A 21,114-nucleotide genomic window follows, 5' to 3' on the forward strand; every position below is an offset into this window, starting at 1 on the left:
ATCTTACTTCTATCATTGACAGTCCCTCTAGGTTGTGGGCTGCTTGCCTGTGTTCCTGAGAAGCATCTACGGTACCAGTCTATAGAGTGTGTTTTCTTTAGTGAATTACCGGTATGTTTACCGGTAATAAACTTGCACTGTTTTATGTATATGTTTGATTACATACAGCCTTGTGACAGTTTTCCTGCATGTCATAAGCATTTGAATATAAATTAAAATGTTAAAATCAAATCTGATATTGTTTTACCTTTTATTTGGTGTGTGGAAGGTGTGCGGAAGAGGGGGTAGTCTTATACGGCGAGTATATAACAAACTCTGTATTTTGAGTGGAAATGTTAGGGGGTCGTCTTATATGCCCAGTCGTCTTATACGCCGGCAAATACGGTAAGAAAATTGGAATTGAACTCTATCCTGACAAGTGAACATTAATACATCATAGTTACCCATTTTTGTTGTTGTAAGAAACCATTTCACTTTTCCTATCCCAGAACTCTGCTTGTCTCCTTTTTTTTGTTTTCTTAATAGTGATAATTATAGAATATTCTAGTATATTAAAGCCGTTTCATTTCTATTAGCTTTAATTCTGTGAGTTAAATATTGTCTCCCTTCAGTCAGGTAGTAAATGGAATCAAGACTAAAACCCATGATTCTTGGACTCTAGGTTTCTTCTTCCTTTTTGAGGAAGCAAGATACGAAATTGTGTGTGAGTGTGTAGGAGAATTATGATATGGTCACATATTCTTTATGAGCTTACCTATCTGGATAAAAGCAATTCCCTACCTTCCCCATTTTATTTAAGGCAGTATTTTTATCCCAAAGAAGGTGGAGCAGCTCTGCACACCCCTGCCCACACCTTTGACTACAGAGAGCATGGATATTTATTGGACATTTCAATGACTTGTGGGCCATTTAGGACCTAGGCCATCTAGGCAGAAAAGATGCAGCAATGAGTCAGCCACATTTCTATCAACCCTGAGAATAGGTAAATAGAGCTTTAAGGCTTAAAAAAGAACAGCCCTCTGTAATATTGTCCTGCTTCTACCTTGTGATATTTCCTAGATGCAAACTGTTTCATGCTGGTGCACAAAAAAGGAATTGAAAAGGTCATATTAATTTCAAGCTTCATTAGGGACATGGATGGAAAGTGCTTTTCAAAATTAAAAACGAACTAAGACAGAAAAACTAGTTGCGCAGAAATTCATATTAAAAGGAGGAGAGGTAACTGCTCTCATCTCAAGCTGGGCCCATTTCTTCTTAGTTTATGGGCATAACAATGTATCTTAGACCCAAACACAGATGAACTTTTAATGTTATTTTTCTAGATTATGTTTTATTGGTTTTCCCATAGATTTTAATGAGTTGATAAAGTGTTTTTCTAATACTTATATGGCATATATGCCAGTGCTAATGAATAGCAGATGAGCTATTAAGGCAGCTCTGTTCTGTACTAAGGTGTCCTTCATTGTATTCCACATAGCTAGCAACAATGTGGCCTTCATCCTGGTGCTGCTGGGTCCCTGCTTTGATTGTACTAAGGTGCCAGCAGTTATACCCACCAATTCTTTTTGCACTGTTAATACAAATGTCAATACAGTGAGAAAAGGCAAATAATGTTTTAGTATTACTGTGAAGGGGATTTTGACTTCATAGAGCCCCTTGAAAGGGTCTCAGAATCTATAGACCACACTAGTTAGAGTATTATGGTTTTAAGATTTGGAGGGCTCTTAAGTAAAACTTTAAGTTTTATTTATAGGTAAGATTTTGTTTCCCTCTTTAAGGAAGTAGAAAGAATTGTTGGAATTGTGATAAATAGCATATGCAGAAATGTCCGAACACTAATTAGTGATTATAATTATTAGTGCCGTCAGCTGAGCATGATACGGCTTTTGATTTTACAAAGTTTGCTGTGTAAATAAATTGCATCATAATTTATACTCAGACTTTCCATTATATTGCTTTTCTCTCCTGTCTTCCTATACTGTAAAGATTCATAATGTAAAAGACTATATTTTAATACAAGTTATAATTAGTTCAGGTGCCAGTTAGATTAGAATTTATTGCTGCTTTTTTTTTGAAATTGCCTTAATAGAAATAAATCTATTCTGTAATATAAGACATATTAAACTAGGGATAGTGTTTCACATATGCTTGCTGTTTGAGAAATTTGGTTCTTACGCTTTGCATTTTTAAAAAACTTTCTATTATGGAAATTACACATATAACCAAAGTAGACACAATGGTATAGTGAACCTCCACTTACCCAGTTTCATCAATCATCCCTCATGGACAATCCTGTTTTCATTAATGCCCCATTCATTTCCTCCTTACCTTTCCCCTTCTAATTACTTTGAAACAAATTCCAGTTATCACATCATTTCATTTTTAAATAATTCAGAATGTATTTTTCAAAAATAAGAATTTAAGGTAAAAAAAGAACAAAACTACTATATCTTGTTTCTCTTACAGGTAATGTCCTAACAACTTATTACTGCTTAATATAAATGCTCTTAACCTCTTTGATTTTTTTTTTAATTAAGTTTTTTGTGTGCGTCAGTGTGTTTTCTAAGTAGAGGCGCCTAATATATATCAGACGGAACACTTTTGGGGATTAATATTTCTTTAAAATATATTTTATTGATTTTTTACAGAGAGGAAGGGAGAGGGATAGAGAGTTAGAAACATCGATGAGAGAGAAACACCGACCAGCTGCCTCCTGCACACTCCCTACTGGGGATGTGCCCGCAACCAAGGTACATGCCCTTGACCAGAATTGAACCTGGGACCCTTGAGTCAGCAGGCCGACGCTCTATCCACTGAGCCAAACTGGTTAGGGCTGGGGATTAATTTTTTTTTCTTGAGTTTTTTGCCTGTTAACTTTGATCACCAGACTCCCATTGTGATTATACTATTAAAACATGGCAGAAAAACCAAATATGGGTGTCTGGGAGTTTTGAAATTATTTTAAGTTTCTTTTTTTTTTCTCTTCAGGATGAAGAGACTCGGCACAGCCTTGAGTGCATCCAGGCCAATCAGATCTTTCCCAGGAAGCAGCTGATCCGGGAGGATGAGAATCTTCAGGTAATTACAGGCCACTTTTGATTGAAAAGTATTTAGCATCATAGTAATGTAGTGAGCTAGTGGTTTGAAGTACTGTACTATATAATATATATCTTTTTTCCTAAGCCATGCACATAGTAGAAATGCAGCTGGGAAACATCTTTCCTTTTAGAAGACTTATTTCCTGAGAATTGACTGTTTGAGATGTTCATCTGTGTCATTCCTTCAGAAGTCTAGAATTTGAATAACTAGGTATCTTCGAATTATGTGGACATAAGCCCAGTCCCTTACCCACTTATGTATTGTGTTCTAAGTTTGAGTAACAGAGGATGTTTCATCATCCATTTATCTGACCTGTGAAGACTTTGATTTACTGCTTCAGAACTTTGAAGGGTTTCTGCTTCCATTTTGAAGGTTCCTTTCCTTGAACTTCATGGAGAAAGCACAGAGTATGTGGGCCGTGCTGAGGATGCCATCATTGCCCTTTCTAATTACAGACTTCATATCAAGTTCAAGGAGTCTCTTGTTAATGTAAGTGATTACCAACTAAAGTAGATGGAGAAGGAAAGTAAAAAAACTGGTTCATGTTCTCAGTGAGAGGAGTGTTATACAGGGTTGGGTGTGAAAACACTATCCTCTGCTTTTCTCTCAGTTTGGCACCCAGGTGACCTAGGTTAGCAAGCAGTTGTAACGCTTGATTTAAAATGATACCCGTAGTTGTCAGCTGAGGTGTCCATTGTTTAGTATTACTGAATTGGTTTGCCCTAAGTAATGCTGTATCATTAAGTTTCATAAAGGTGCAAAGGCTGTATAGACTTTCATTCTTCAACCTTTAATAGTTAACTACTGCCTCAGTTGAGATAATTTCCTGGATCCTGATGTCAATGATGAGATGTACTTTGAGCTCAGTGTAGACTATCATAGGATGAAATTAGTCTAATGGCTCCATAGTGGTATAAGTATAAATGTTATGTACAATGTTCAATTGTTTAATGGACTATGTATTCCTAAAGAAAAGGAAGGCTCTCAATCCATAGAGTGCATTTATCCGTTTTAGTTATGAGGGTACTCTGAGTGAACTGGTTCTCCCAGTCACTGCCATTATTAATAGTTTTCATTAATGTGCCTTTTACCACAAAGGCACAAAAATTTGTGTACTCCCACCAATGAATGCCTCCTTCTTTCTTTATTTGCCAGCATTGTGCCTTTCTGCACTTCGGTTCTAGCACAGAGAAGTGTATTATGACATCATTCAGATCGTGTGTTTTGAGGATCATTTGGGATTCTTTGATATCTGTCACTTAAGTTTATTTTTTTCATTGATTCAAAAGTTACCCAACTCCTTCATCACATTCTCTTTTTTTTGGTCAAAAGACTCAAATGGCTGCCATTTTCTTTATAGTTGGCATTTATTATTTATGTAGTCTTTGTTATTATTCTTTGTAGTTAAGCGTTTATATCCAGGAACCATTGTGGCCTGAATTCCTTCTGGCTTCTAGATTTGGTCTACTATCATAGCTGTTACTTAAGATTTCTGTTCATCAGCTATTAATACACATTGGATTCATCAAGGAAAGAGGCATCTGTGCTTTCATTCCATATTGCACTGTGTTCAGGAGGGTCCATTTGGAATGCATAGTTGTCATAGGAGGGGACAGGATAGAAACTTCTAAAATTCCAGCAACCAGAAATTCCCCACCAGTTACTGTGAAAGTAATGACAGTAATATAGTAGTCCCCCACCTTTTGCAGTTTTGCTTTCTGCAATTCCAGTTAGCCATGGTCAACTGTGGTCTGAAAAGACTAAATGGAAAATTCCAGAAATAAACAATTCATATGTTTTGCCTGGCTGGAGTGGCTCAGTTGGTTGAGCTTCGTCCTGTGCACCAAAAGGTTGATGGTTCGATTCTCAGTCAGGGCACATACCTAAGTTTCAGGTTCCATCCCCGGTCAGGGCATGTACAAATGTACAAAAGGCAACTGATATCTATCCCTCCCCTCCAATCCCCTCGCTTCCCTTCCCTTCCCTTCCCCTTCCCCCTTTCCTCTTCTCTCTAAGCATGTCCTCGGGTAAAGATTGAAAACAACACGATTCATAGTTTTTAGTTGCACACCATTCTGAGCAGTGTGATAAAATCTTACGCCATCCTGGATGGCCCCAGAGTGCAAGAGTAGTGATGCTGGCAATTGGGATATGCCCAAGAGACGCCATGAAGTGCTTCCTTTAAGTGAAGAGGTATGTACAGTAGTCCCCCCTTATCTATGGGGAATATATGCCAAGGTCCCCATTGGATGCCTGAAATTTTGAATAGCACTGAACCTGGCATATATGTACTGTGTTTTTCCTGTTCATACATACTTATGATAAAGTTTAATTTATAAATTAGGCACAGTAAGAGATTAACAATAACTAATAATAAAATAGAACAATTATAACAATATATGGTAATAAATTGGGGCCATTATTAAGTTAAATAAGGGTTTCTTGAATACGAGCACTGCAATACTGCAACAGTTGATAACCAAGACAGCTACTAAGCGACTAATGGGCAGGTACCTCACAGCATGGAGATGCTGGACAAAGGGCAACTTGCGTCCTGGGTGGGATGGAACAGGATAGCACAAGATTTCATGACAATACGCAGAATGGCATGTGATTGAAAACTTATGAATTGTTTATTTCTATAATTTTTCATTTCATATTTTTGGACCACGGTCGACCCATGGGTAACTGATTTCACAGAAAGCAAACTGCCAATAAGGAGGGGGCAGAAACTACTGTGTGTATAGGAAAAAGTCATGGTGTACAGGATTTGGTTCTATCTACAGATTCAGGTATCCAGTGGGGGGTGTTTGAGAACATATCCCCCACGGATAAGGGGGACTACTGTAGTAAGTAGAATTGTTCAATTTAATCTTGTGTTAAATGGCTGGAATCAATGAAATTCTACTTAAATTGCATGTAGGGATGATACAGTTGCATATCATTGCGTTTTTCCATTCAGTCCCCTATTTCTCAGGTTGTTGGTTTATGGCCAAGTATTTTAGGGACTATTTTTAGATCTATTCTGGAATAGGGTCTATTGGAGAGAGAGCATGGAATTGATCATGTCGTTCACCAGCCTCAAGCCTTTCAGTATTTCTTTATTGCTTTTAAGGTGGAATTACTTAGCATGATCTCAGGGTATTTGGTACTTGGTCCCTGCCAGCTTTTCTGTCTGTTTCCGTCTTTTCTCCCTTCTCCCCTTGGTGTTAATAAAACGGGTATATCCTCCTTGGACTAGTCAGCCATAATCTCACACTCCGAGTTCTCTCTCTTCTCTCCTGCCCAGGGAACTCTTTTTCATTTTTCAAAACCCAAATCTGGTGATAACTTCTGTGATGTCTTTCTCAGTCCCAGTTCCTCCCTGGCAGTTTATTACAGTCCTGGCTGCTCTTCTGTATCTTGACCACACCTTTACAACATTTACCGGATATGCTGAAGCTTTTTGGTTATTCATCTTTGTGTCTTCAGAATCCAGCATATCTCCTGGTACCATGATATTCAATAAATATAGTAGTGGGCAAAAGTAGGTTTACAAATAAATAAGTAATAATATAATAATAAACTGTCCTGTGTACTGAAACTGTAAACCTACTTTGCCCACCCCTGTATTATGTGAATTAAAGTTAATATGGGCTTGAAATGGCTATTAGACCATTTTAAAATCCTTTGTCGATTTAAAGCTCATTTTAAAACAACATATCTGTGTGATAAGCTCATGTCAATGTCTCTAAGGGTAGCTGTATAAGTGGGTTGTTTATTGTAAATGTTGGTCCCTCTTTGTGACTGAAAGATAATGCTTAAGAAATTTACCAATGTACATACTTTTGACCTATTTTCTCACCTAAAAAAGTGTTTTCTCAAATAGCATTATAACCCTCTAGGCATAGAGCCTGCATGTGACTTAAAAAGTCCAATATAATGGCTGTCTAGAAAAATGATTGTGCAGAAGTATTTTGGTATTGCAGTGACTTTAAATATTTCAGATAGAAGGAGACTGTGACTTCTCCATACAAATAAATTACTTACATCACAGCTAGTGCTAAGGTTCCTAAAACCTGTGATTACTCCAAGAAACAGTGGCTCCTCCTGCTAGGTGCTGGATGGAGACTAGAGAGTTGGTGGGGTTACCGCTCCCTCCCTCTTTTCTTTCTCCGTCAGCAGATAAATATTTCAATAAAATAAGTGAGATCAAGAGACTCCCTTTGAAGGATATTCAAACACATTTCAACCGTAAAGCCCAAAATGTGCCAGTATATATTGTGGCAGGCCCCAGTTTGCATCATTTTGTATGTTTTTAAATCAATATATTTAGTACTTTAGAAAATAATTTACTATCAGGTTTTAAATAGCAACCTAATATACATTCTTAAAAAGTGTTATTTTGTAAAAATTAGTATACAAGATTACATATATTACAGCTGTACATTATAATTTGATATTTGTGTATACCACACCATTGTAAATCTAGTTACTATTCATCACATATATTCTTTCAATTTCACACATTGAGTGAAAGTCTGTAGACTTAGATGCCAAAAGTATTGTGTACTCTAATTCACACACAGTCACTGGATATCAAGTTTTAAATTTCTAGGGTAAAGAACCTCGGTAGTAGAGTTCATTGGTAGCATTTAAGGTGTGAATTGCCCCCATTCTGTGCTTTGCCCAAACCATATTTTTACTTATGTACAAATATATTTCTTTGATGCTCAGCTAATTTATAAACAAAATATTCAAGTGGAATTCATGAAAGTCTAAAACAATTTTTGTGTAATTCAATAGACTGCCTCTCAATCTACTGCTTCTGAAGTCCCAGTAAGTAGCATGAGAAACCTAGGCGATTTTTGCACATGTGCCTGGAGCAAATTGGTTTTGAATGTCAGATGCTCACCTTGCAAGTCAGCAAAATGTGTCCATTCTGCATGAGTCCCTTCCCTCTTACCAGACAATGTTCTAGTGGTACCCTATAATGAGAACAATTTGTGGGGTGAGGAAAAGCCCCACAGCTTATACATGAGCTCATGGAAGTGTGACCTTCAAAAAATGAAAACTGAATTTCAACTAGAAATTTTTGGAAAATCAACATTAGTATCTAAAAGGACATTAGAATTTGTTTCTAGGATGTCCTGTTAATGCTTCTGAGGAAAAAGGTGGAAGTGTAGCAGCTGGAAACACCTTTCTTAGCATTTTTTTCACATTTTTAATTGTCTGACTGTAGTACATCAAAAATCTTTCTTCTCCAAACATCAAGAAGAGGTTATGATTAACACTGAATACACTTTGGCCTTAGCATTCATATGTCAGCAGAGGCATCTGGCACCAGTGCTGGAAGAGTCGCTTATGAATATCAAAGGAGAGCAATAAAAAGTTTATGTCTTTAGTCTGTGACAGTCTTCTTTTTAGGACTGGTTTTTAAAGGATAAGATTTAGTGCCCAGATATTCCAGTTTATTACAGATTTTAGGTTTAGAATCATAGCTTTATTTTCACTTAGTTACTATCATTTTTACTTCAAATGTACATACAAGATTAGTACTTCCCATTCAGGCTATAAAGGGGGCATTTGTTGTTAAAAGATAGGAATTATCCCGCTTTTCAGTTCTGGTGCTCAAACAGTACACGTGTGCATGTGAGTGTGCACACATCCCCGAATGGGACGGCACTATGGGGCTTCAATACCTGTGCATGTCTGTTAAGTCTTTACTTGCTGCTCTTCTGCTTTGGATTGATGCTCTTATGAGTTTTGGTGTTCGTGATGTAACTTCTGGCCTTTTGAGAAATCGATTAACAGCACTTTGTGTGTTAGATGCATTGTTTTGAGCATGAGTTTGGTGAAATAAGAGGAAGAGCACTGTAAAGGGAGATAGAATTACCAAGCTAGACGATAGAGGAAAAAATAACAAAAAGAAAATTAATTGCTCTAAAACATTTGAATCAGTGAGCTAGCGAGGATTTGAATGTGACTTTAGATTTCTGACTACTCTTCCATGGGTAAAATTACCTCTAAGGAATCTTGGTTTAGATTCTGTTTTCCTCTTGAAGACCCCTGAGGGAGAGGCCTTAATTGGGAAAGAAACGATAGTAGAGCGCATACAGAAGTGAAGTGCAGTCTTAAAGGAAGAAACACACATCATATACATAATGAAAGGAGCCTGGACTGGAGGACTGACATAGATTACTGTCCTGAGTTGGTCACTAGCTTATAGTGTAGCGCAGGGGTGGGCAAACTTTTTGACTCGAGGGCCACAATGGGTTCTTAAACTGGACCGGAGGGCCGGAACAAAAGCATGGATGGAGTGTTTATGTGAACTAATATAAATTCAAAGTAAACATCATTACATAAAAGGGTACGGGTCTGTTTTTTTTTTAGTTTATTTCAAACGTGCCGCATCCGGCCCGCGGGCCATAGTTTGCCCACCCCTGGTGTAGCGGTTAACCTTCCTAGGCTGTAAAATGGCCTGGCTCTTGAATCTGTAATTGTTTGCCTATGAGATTGGTTGTTGGGTATGTTTAGTTACAGAAATGGTAAGAGATCCTCTTCAGGGGAAAGTTGAGAAAGCTAAAGCGATGGCGTGGGCCTTAAAAAATGCAGAGAAACTTAGTATGTTTTGGTTGGAGAAATGAAGAGGAAAAGAAGGCCAGTTCTATCTTTTTAGAAGAGGAAGCACTCTGTGGAACAGTGAAGACGGGAATATTGAGGTAGAAGTAGAAGAAAAAAGGAAGATGTTCATTGATATAAAATCAGGTATTTTTCTTCTGTATGTTCCTGTTCCTGCTGCATATTAAACTTCAGTGCATGTAACAATCTGCATGAGTCTTGAAATCTGCCGTTTTATAGCTCTACGACTTGAGCACGTGTGGTATACACTGGTGTTTCTAGTATCTGCATATTAGCAACCAACTTCTTTGTTCTTTAAATTTGTCATGTTAAAATACATGAACATTTGTATATCAAATGCATTTTAGGGAGCACGTTTTTTACATGCTCTGACATGTTTCATTAGTTTTATTCTGGAAGTCTGGGCATAGGCCCTTGTGCTCTGGTCCAGTAGGAGGGATATAAAACTTACCTGTTCATTGTAGCTAAGTAGCACAGGCTGGTGTCCACTCTCTCCAGCAACTGCTAAGAGCATTAATTGGTTTAATCTAAGGGGCCCTGAGGTGCAGGTAACTGCTGAGATCGCAGCCTCTGCACTTGGATGTGTAAAGCTCACTCACTGCACCCCAGGCTCTTCTCATTCCCTTCCCATTCCCTGTACCTGGAATTCCTAAGTTGTGACTATCTGAGGTTCAGAAAGCAGAGACTAGTGGCATATAGGAAGGGGGGAAGCTCATCTAAGGAAGTCTGGAAGCAGGCAAAATTTTAGTTGGTAAAATTTTCGAGGATTGAAATTAGAGCTCAGGCCTCTTCATGATCTCACTTACATTTGGAATCTAATGAACAAAATAAACTAACAAACAAAATAGATCCAGAGACATTGAAGCATGCAACAGACTAATGGATTTCAGAGGAAGGGGGGGTGTATTTCAGAGAGCAGGTGTTGGGAAGAGATTAACCAAAGAATTTATATGCATATATGCATAACTCATAGACAGACAGACAATAGTGTGGTGAAGGCCTGGGGGAGCGGGATAGAGGTGTCAATGTGGGGGAAAAGAGGGGACATCTTTAATATTTGAAATAACTCAGGCTTCTTAATTGTCAGTCTTGCAGCCACTTTTGTTTTTCTTTTGGGGCTGAGGGGGCTTTTCAAGCAGTCTAAGGGGACCTGGGGTGCAGGTAACTGCTGAGATTGCAGCCTCCCCCCACTTGAATTTGTAAAGCTCACTCACTGCAAAGGGAGGAGGGAGGAGGTTACCTAAAGAAAGGAAAACAATACGAGAGTCTGTTACCGAGTACTGTTCTGAGAATGAATCAGAGTTCTCCTCTTAATCTCATATTCCTCCTTCGCAGTTTATTCTTACTAATACATTGTTATTATTGTTTTCCTTCTTAGACGTACAGGTCTTGAGAGAATTTTTAGCTGTATCAGCTCCAGTTTCTCACAGCACCTTGGGGTTAAGGACTTAAAAAACCGAGGGCCAGTGCTGCTTTTTTTCTCAGAATACAGGCAAGATTTCATAGTCTTTCTTTTACTCCCAGTCCTATTACAAGTGTAAGCAAAATTTGCAGATTATAAACTTAGAACTAAGCAAGAAGGTTCTGGTCTTGAGTAGATACTCCCAGCCAGTATCTGAATATTATTATTTTGCTTTGTTCTTTTTTTTTAAAATCCCTGCCCCGGTTTCTGTTTCTTGGTCCTAGACGTCCAGCATGGGGCTTTTTTTGGATCCCCACATCCTTGTTCTAAGAGTTCTCTGCTGACTTTGGCAACTGCATGGTAGGACAGGCTTTCCGAAAAGGCTCAGCTAACATGAGAGCCACCCAGCATTCCCTTGTTTCTGTCTGTGTTGGAGAAGACTGCTCCCTCTTCTATGCTAAATATGAATTGTTTGAAGGCTACTTGCAACTCCCATGGCCATATTTTGGCTAGCATGATACAGTGTAAGAGGCAGTGGTCTAACCTTTTCCAAGGAGCAAGAGTATCCGCTAGGCTTTATCAGGTTTTCTTTAGAAGTTTTGAAAATTGCTTTTTGAAGCCAGGGATTGAGTCAGGATGAGTGGAGGGAGAGGGGGAGGAGTCTCATGTCAACTTGAGAATTTGTCACCCTGTTTATATGCTTTCCCATCCTGTCTCCCTTCTTTTGCTTTTTACTGTTGTATTTACTCCTGTGTTCATTCAGTAGAGTCTGCTGACCTGATTGGCAGGAAGAAAATCATTCTAGCTTGCTCATATCTCAAGTCCCACTTGGCAACAGGGCTCCTCAATTGGTCTTTTAAAACAAATTAGACCTCGCTAGTTTTAGGACCTTTGCCCACTGTGTGGTCTGCTCCTTCCTCCTTGATAACTATAAGCCTATTTTACTGAGCAGAAAGCCTGGCCAGCATCTACTGCCCTATCGTCTTTTCTTTGCAACCTGCAGGCAGTTTAGACTTGTCTTTTTTAGGATGCTTCTTTGCTGACACAAAGCCACAAGCTCACTTTATGATTTGGGGCAAAGGACAAGTGTAGTCCCACCAGCACTTTGATCTACAGTTCTTTTCTGTAAACAAGACAGGGTTACTATTATGGTTCCCTTCAGCTTCTGTGTCATTACAAATCACAGCTGGCTATAGCGTCTCAAGAAGTACTGAGTATTGAGCTTTTGTGGGTTTGTTGCTTGCGAGATGACATATTTCCCCATTCTTCCAGAGGTGGTGTCTCCTCTTCCTGACTTGTGTTTTTGATTTAGAGATAGAGAAGGGGAAACCCGAATTCACCCAGTAGTAAAGCACGTGAGTACTAGTGATCCAGATAAGTGTGCAGTTCTGTTTGCTCCTTGCCCTTGTGGAGCTTTCTATTCACTCTTGTTGGACACATTGAAGAACTGCAGGGTCGGTCTGTGCCTTTTTCACTAAGGGGACTTTGTCTCTTTTAATTGCAGGTTCCATTACAGCTGATAGAAAGTGTTGAATGTCGAGACATATTTCAGCTTCATTTGACTTGCAAAGATTGCAAAGTTATCAGGTATGTGGCGTGTTTATGCTGCTGTTTATTGTGGAAAAGACATTTCAGAGAATGGATTCATGGTTTGTTAACAGAAAAAGAGCTTTTGAGGATCAGCCTTGTGGGAATATTTTTGAGTAGTTACTATCTGAAATATTTTAGGTTACTTTGCTATTTGAAAGGTATTTTTAAATTTATTGGGAAATATTTTCAAATTTACAAAAAATGCAAAAATAAAAATAGTACAAAGAACACCTGTACTGTTAACATTTTACCCCATTTGTTCTATCGTTTGCAGGGGCCGTGTGTGTGTGTGTGTGTGTGTGTGTGTGTGTGATATATATATTCTTTACTGAATAATTTGAAAGTAAGTTAATATAATCATGGCTCTTCACCTTGAAATACTTTCATGTGCTTTCCTAAGAATAGGGATTTTTTTTATATAACCACAGTATCATTATCATCTTCGCTATTTTACACATAATACTTTTATCCAATCTACAATTCATATTCCAAATTTGTTAGTTGACATAATAATGCCCTTTACAGCATTGCCCCTACCCCACCTAGCTCAGAACAGGATCCAGTCAAGGTCAGGTACTACATTTAGCTGGCATGATTCTATAGCCTTCTTTAACCTGCAATGTTTCTCACCAGCTTTGTCTTTATGGCATTTTTTTTTCTTTATGACATTTTGAAGAATACTGTCTTTTAATAGACTGTTTCTTATTTTGTCTGTCCAGTGTTTCCTCATGATTAAATTGAGGTTGTACATTCTCAGCTGTTACACTATACCCATGAGGTTGTGTCCTTTTCAGGGTATTGTATTACATCTGGAGGCAAACAGTATCCATCTGTCCCTATTGGTGATGTTAATTTTGATCTCTCTATTAAGGTGTCACCATAATTTCTAAACTTTCTCCTTGCAACTAATAAATAGTCTATGGGAGGCACTGTAAGACAATGCAGATTCTTGTTTCTTACCAAATTTCTCCAAAGATTTAGCGTCCAATAATGTTTTTATCTGATCTAATCTTTTCTATAATGGTTGCAAAATGATGCCTGAAATACCTTTTTAAATTTAGTAGCTCTGCAAGTTTTAAATTCCCCAAGTTTTTACTTTTTCTCTTTGACCTGTTCTGGAGTGCCAATAAACATTTTGTGCTGGCATGTTGATGAGCCACATTGATTGGGACAAGGGAGAGGTTTAATTGACCTTTTTGGTTTTAAGGTAAATATGTATAGTTGCTTTTTCCCCATTGAAATTTGGCTTGCTTTTGATAGATACTGGCTATAACTCAGAGTTTAAAAAGATTGCTTATTAGTTGCTCGATTTTAAACACTGCATCTGAAAAGGTAAAGTATGTTTACACTAATTATTTTAACCTTAGTTATATATTCTGAAAGTTGCAATTGATAATAAAATTTTGTTCCCTACATGGTAATAGCTGAATACTGTAATGTAATTTATCTTATTTTGGATATAAAGTTGCTGATTTATTGTAATTGGTAAATAGACAAATTTTGAAATTATTCCCTAAGTGGCAAAAAATATGGCTGTGATTTGAGCTCAGCCTAACATATCATAACAAAACAAAAGGACTTCTCTAAACATATTTCTTGGGAGGGACAACTATAAAGCTTTGATGGAAGAAATAGAATGAAATTCCACTCATGGGAGAGAATAACTGCCATTTTACTTTAATAATTACAATCAGTCTCAGAAGAGATTTCATTAGTCTAACAACATAAGTTTCCCATATGTCCAGTTTTCTTCTTTTTGACATTTTACACCATTGGCTAAAATTTGTTGGCCTATTTTTATTATAAATGATAAACATGTGAATGACCACTTCTAACGCTTTTTTGACTGTAGTTATCACCTCATCATGAGTAGGCACTCTTAAGATGTGGCTTTTCTTAGGTTTTATTGTTATCTGTCTTCTGATTACATCTGTACTTGTTTCGCTTTACAAAGGTGTCAGTTTTCAACTTTTGAGCAATGTCAAGAGTGGCTTAAGAGACTGAACAATGCAATCCGGCCACCTGCTAAAATAGAAGATCTCTTCTCATTTGCATACCATGCTTGGTGCATGGAGGTTTATGCCAGTGAAAAAGAGCAACATGGAGACCTGTGCAGACCAGGTAGGCCTTTCTAAAATATGCCAATAGTGGCTTTACGAACTGCTACTGAGGTACCCTAACATGAAATGGGACCCCTAAGCACTCATATAGTCAGTCAGTGTATATTTTATGCAACACTTAGCATGTGCCCATCATTCTTACAAGCTGAGTAGAACACGTTTCCTGCCTTTCAGGGGAAGGAAAGAACACAAGATTTGGCATCACAATCTACTGGGGTTAAAAACCAACTGTATAGTAAGATTTGATGGGTGATCTGGGAGCCTAGTAGAAAGGAGCCATGAGGATTGTATACAGGTCTGGGAAGACTTCACGTTAGTAGTGGCTTTTGAATAGGCTTTGAAGGTCGGGTGAGAGTTCATTGATTAGAGAATGGGGAAAAGAATGATAGAGCAAGTAGCATGAGCAAAGGCATAGAAGTGTGAGATTAGGCCATGTAATAGTGGAATATAAAAAGGTCTTTCACTGTCTTTGAATTTTCAAGCCATAGGTTACTGTTGTTACCCCTTTCATCCCAAGATGATGAGACAGAGGCCAGGTGACTTCCTTCAGGACAGAGAAGCTGAGTCTGTGCTGAAACCCAGACTTCCTGACTCCTCATTAAATCTTTGTCGCATTTACTGTCTTTCTCCCTCAGAAATGGCTTTGACTAATAAGTTCATGTTATTTCTCCATATAGTTGTCTGTGAACTTTATGTTGCTATAAATATAACTTTTCTGGTCCAACATGAATTCTTTACTGTATCCAGTTTGGGAGCAAAGTCTTGAATTCCTAAGTGGTACAGAGTTGTGAGCTTTTTCCAGTAAAGTTTACTCTTGGGATTTTTTTTTTCTTTAAACCTCAGTTTTTAATCCTGAATCTTCAGTCTTAACAATTCTGCCCTGGCTCATTTTAAACATTTGAGGCTAATCTAGCTATGTGCATTGTTTTGTTTTTTATTCATTCACTGGTTGAAGTTTTTGGTTTATATTCTTGTTTAAATAAAATATAACAACACACATAAGCATCATCTTATTTTTAAAGATGCTTTGATTTTTTGTTTGGCCCTTATGATCTGATCAAACAGGCAGGATAGGCTGGTATTTTTGTTTTGGGAGCTAAAGATGAAACTCAGACAATGGCTGTTGCCAAGTCCCACTGGTAGGTACTGACAGCGCTAGAACTTAAACCCAATTCTCACCTATTGAGAACTGACTATGTGGGGTGCTGTGGATACAGATGAAAAACAGGCCCTGCCCTTGTTGAGCCTAAAGGAAAGCCTCAGGAATTTAAGCTTCCCACAAGCCTGGTCAAGGCCAGTGGAATCCAAAGTCATTAGCAAGAGACCACACCAGCCTTGGAGGTTATGAGAACGTGCTTTTAAACGGTCTCACTTCACTCCCTCATCCACTGCATCCCTCTTTTTCTTTCCTTCTTTATTGAGATACCATTGTATTATTTTGTTTTGTTTTGTTTCTTTGTTTCTGGTTCTTTTCAAATTTTTGTTAAAGGTAAAGTTTATACATAATGCAATGCACAAATCTTATGTGTACATTTGATTTAAGACTCTTAACTCCAGAGGCATTCCCCTAGTTTTGGATTGGCAGCATTTAGTTAACAAACCTAGATTTCTCTTTCCTGAAACTGAAATTTTCTCATATTTTTAGATGATTTCTTATTTCCTTGATAATTTTATTCTTTTGGATTTGAGCTAACTCTTCGTCCATTCCTAAGATATGCCAGGTCAGAACTTCACTGTAGTCTTTTAATGATGGATGGCTTTGTCCTGAGCTGGGATGTCTTTGGTCCTCAGGTCCTTCCTTTCTGATGTTATTTCGTGTTCTTTGACCACCAGTCCTTACAGATGTCCATGGTGTCCTCTGTCTTTCATGGATTTATGATGGATAGAGGCATTTGGTGGGTAAAGTACTAACTAGACTTAGGAATTAGATATCAAACTGATCAAATTCGTACTCTACTATTTAATTAAAAAAAATACTGGGTAAGCCATTTTTATCCTCTCTGTACTTTAGTTTCCTTTGTTCTTCAAACTGGGAAATTCTTGTTCTTCCTGCCCAAGCTGTTCTGGGTATCCTGAAGATCAAATTGGTTATGCTAGAGCTCAATTCAGTAAATGTTTGTGTATCTCCTGTGTGCCATGCTTGTAAAAACATTTTGGAAATTATGAATATACAAGGTGATGTGGTGCTGTTGTAACTAACTGTTTTGAACTTCTCTATAAGTAAAAGGTTGTATTTTGTTTCTTCCCAGTATATACAGTCCACATGGAAGTTATAACCATTGAACTACACTGGCCAGGGCCCATTTAGTATTCTTGATGGTCACTGTTCCATGCAATTTGTAGACAAATGGCACCCCAATTCAGATAGCTTTTTTCCTATTTGGAAGTCCATATCACTTCCAAAATAATAGATTCAGCTGATTATTTCTTTCTGCATTTCTGAGCCTGGTCTTTTTATAGCTTTCCTTCAGGAAACATATAATGCCTACTTTAGTTTAAGCTCAAGAAAAGCAGTTTAAATGGGAAGTAGTTTTATAGAATTTTCTTCAAGTAATTGCTGTTTCCTATTTTGAAGCTTTTCTCCCAGGGAGAGCAAAGCTTTATACTTTGATCATCAAAGCAGTCCTGTGCTGCTTTTGTGCTTTTATTATTGTAGGCTCTCCTGCTTAATGATTTTTTAATAAAATTACTGCCTTAGGACTCTGAGTTTTAAAGGAAGAAAGTTATTTCAGATTTAATGACTTTTATATTCAGTTCATTAATGCCTTTGTTTTCTCACTGTCTTAAGGAAGAGAAAACCAATTGCAGTAGGGCATGTGCAGATGGGTTACACATGTTTGGGTGGATGCTCTTACAAATGCGTAGCACTTTACTTGGTAGTATGGTGTTTCCTGAGATTCCTGGGTACTGGCAGTTATAGTTCTGTTTTCTTTTATCTGTAATTCTTTAATCTATAAGGCTCTGAAAATTGAATGATTTTTCTTATTTTATTTGGTGGCTTGAACTGATCTGAAACTATTTGTTGCTTTGTTTATCTCAGTATGAATTAGCTATGCATTTCATTGTAGAAATACTAATGTTTGATTAAGTAGACCTTGTTTAGAGTGTTAATATTATAATATGTGTGTCATTTTAAAATCCAGAAATTTCTCAAGTTCTGAAATCTGGCCCAAAGGGTTTTTTTCTTTCTTTTTTGTTTTTAATGTTTTTATTAATTTCAGAGAGAGGAAGGGAGAGGGAGAGATAGAAACATCAATGATGAGAGATAATCATTGATCATCTGCCTCCCACACCCCCCTACTTGGGATTGAGCCTGCAACCCGGGCATGTGCCCTTACCAGGAATAGAGCTGTGGCCTCCTGATTGAGGGGTTGATGCTCAGCCACTGAGCCACACTGGCAAGGCCTGGCCCAAAGGGTTTCTGATGAGTTGTAGATCTATGTTACTATTTTTGGTGAACTATTGATGTCATTTCTTATGCATAACATCTCTCTGAGTGTGGAAGTAGGTAAGCAGCCAGAATAATAAGAACATGGGTTTTGGGACCAGACGGGCCTGCCATAATAACCTCTCTGTTTCCATGCTGTCATCTGTAAAATGAGCTCAGCGATAACTATCCTCAGACTTGATAGTAGTGATTAGATGAGATAACATACTTCTTGATCAAAATTAATTTCTTTATTCCTTAGTTCAGTCTTAACCTGACAGGGATTTTTAAAAAAACTAAAACCAAGTAGATGCTATTTTATTTATACAATACCTATCCCCTACTGAGAAGGGTAGCTACGCTTTTATTCTACCTATTTTGCTAAATGGTATTCATTTCCTTTTTTCTGCTATCTTTGGTTTCTAGGGGAACATGTAACATCAAGGTTTAAAAATGAAGTGGAGCGGATGGGTTTTGATATGATCAATGCCTGGAGGATTTCCAACATCAATGAGAAGTACAAGTGAGTTGTATGGGTCCCTGTGGACTGTGTTTCACAGCCATTGTCTTTGCAAAAACCCTATTTCTCATGTGACGGAACATTTGAACTTAGACTTTTTCTTTCAAATGACGTCTATTTATTTTTTTTTATTTTTTATTTTTTAAAAATATATTTTATTGATTTTTTACAGAGAGGAAGGGAGTGAGAGATAGAGAGTTAGAAACATCGATGGGAGAGAAACATCGATCAGCTGCCTCCTGCACATCTCCTACCGGGGATGTGCCCGCAACCGAGGCACATGCCCCTGACCGGAATCAAACCTGGGACCCCCTTGTCCGCAGGCCGACGCTCTATCCCACTGAGCCAAACCGGTTTCGGCGATGTCTATTTATTAAATATAAATGCGTGATTTTCAGAGTACTTCTTTAGTCTTCTGTTTCCATTGCTATTACTGAAGTGGAAAGTGATCCTTACTTAATAGGATTCTGGAACCTTCCTTTCTACCCTCTCATGGTCTCTGCTTCCTGGCACAGGCATATCTAGATAACAGCGTCTATGAGTAGGCAGTCAGTTCTCATCACCACTTGACATCACATTAGAGATCGGATCAGTGATCTCATATGCAGTGATAAAACACTTAGGGGTAGTTTTTATGACTAATTTTACTCCACATTCTATGAAATAGACATAAGTATTCTGTACATACCCTTTGCTGCATTTGTTATCTGTAATTAGGCCATCCTGTTTGGTTCATATCAAAGATTACATTAATAATCCCATGAGGTCTCTGGAAATGTGAAATTGTAGGCTCTTAACATTTCTTGTGTTTCACTTTGACGAAAGCCTGAAAGACTGAGGGGGGAGTGTTAGAGGTAACAGACTTTCACTTCTGTAGTCAGACGGGGATTGTGTGTGTTAGAAATGGCCTGTGTGTCTGTTACAACAGAGAGTTACAATGGAGTAACTGCCTCTCAGCTCCCCTTTTTTCATTGATAGTTAAGACTGGCAGATTCCCAAAAGGCAGCATCAAGGGAAACAATCCAAGATAGTGTGTGTATATATATAAACACTGGAAGCAGCCCATTCTGCTGAGCAGGCCAAGACTCAAGTAATGCTCCGACTGCCTTTTAACTGACTCGGGTAGCTTGATCAGCATCCTTCTGCTGATTCACCTAATGTCTCTCCCTTTTTCTCACCTTTCCTGTTAGGCTGTGTGGTAGCTATCCTCAGGAACTCATAGTGCCTGCCTGGATCACTGACAAAGAACTGGAAAGTGTAGCAGGCTTCAGGTCCTGGAAGCGCATCCCTGCTGTCATCTACAGGTAAGTAAGCTTGGCCTACTGCCCACTGCAAGTGTTCTGCTGCCTCTTATGCTGCTCACCTGGGAAGGGAGGTGAGGAGGCTTCAGGAAACTTCGCAGGCAATTCTGTGCTTCCTTAGTGCTAAAGCAGCTCTTTCAGTTACACACAGGTAATTACTGCACCAGAACACTAGCTGATAACATTAAATTAACACTGTTAAAAATTTAATAGAAAGGTGGCTGGTCTTGCTATTTTAAGATCCTTCTGACATTCTATGGGACGATAATGTGCTTGCTGCATTTCGCTTCAGATGTTGGCCTTTGGAACGAGAGAGATGAGTCCTAGAACGTGAGAATTGGGAGTAGAGTTGAGTCTCTTGTGATTGTCTTTGTGGTTGAAAAACTTCAACACTTCAAAGAGCTCTACTTGGAGAGGGAGCATTTAGGGAAGAAGGCTAGATCGAAGATCTTGACTGGCTATAAGATCTGAGAAACCAAAGGCAGGAATCCAACGTGCATTTAGTTGTCTGTAGATTGCAGTGATGATTCCTGCGGTTGCTAGCAGAGGGGCAAGTTCTAGTAGGGGATGGTGACATGGTGACAAGCACAGGTTTGGAGTTTAAGTCTTTTCTCTGGTACTTCTTGCTATAGCACCTTGAGTAAGTTCCTTAATGGACTAATGCCCGTTCTTAATTAGTAAAATGGGAATGCTGTTCTTTCTTTGCCTGTATGCTATGGCATCTGAATGAATCTATAAACACTGGACTTCTCTAAGCAGTATCTGGAGTAGGTTGTATTCCCGATGGCTGCTTTTATAATTCAGTGACTATCTCATTACTCACAGAATCATGTTAAAATTTTAAGAAGTCATTACCTCTTATTTTGAAACTGTTTCGGGTGTCATCTTCTTGTAATATTCACATTCTCCATTTCATTTTCCCAGTTTGCAGACTTTTTGGTCTCTTCTTGAAATTACACTAAAACTCTTTCATGCCTAGAGACCTTCTATTGAAAATTTGAAATTATAGAAAGGAATTTATCTCTGTGTAATTC

The 21,114-nt window shown here is 38.2% G+C and overlaps 1 protein-coding gene across 5 annotated transcripts in view; it reads left to right on the forward strand.

The window, feature by feature from the left end:
• The window catches only part of MTMR3 (myotubularin related protein 3), a 79,535-nt gene that overhangs the window by 36,143 nt on the left and 22,278 nt on the right, over positions 1–21,114 (forward strand). For all 5 annotated transcript variants that reach the window (XM_006762072.2, XM_006762073.2, XM_006762074.2 and 2 more), the window contains 6 exons: positions 2,989–3,078; positions 3,472–3,588; positions 12,627–12,709; positions 14,667–14,833; positions 18,686–18,782; positions 19,970–20,083. In XM_006762072.2, coding sequence (XP_006762135.1) covers positions 2,989–3,078; positions 3,472–3,588; positions 12,627–12,709; positions 14,667–14,833; positions 18,686–18,782; positions 19,970–20,083 — 668 coding nt within the window. The remainder of the gene's footprint in view (positions 1–2,988; positions 3,079–3,471; positions 3,589–12,626; positions 12,710–14,666; positions 14,834–18,685; positions 18,783–19,969; positions 20,084–21,114) is intronic.

Source organism: Myotis davidii, unplaced genomic scaffold (genome assembly GCF_000327345.1).
Source record: "Myotis davidii unplaced genomic scaffold, ASM32734v1 scaffold478, whole genome shotgun sequence".
Classification (NCBI taxonomy): domain Eukaryota; kingdom Metazoa; phylum Chordata; class Mammalia; order Chiroptera; family Vespertilionidae; genus Myotis; species Myotis davidii.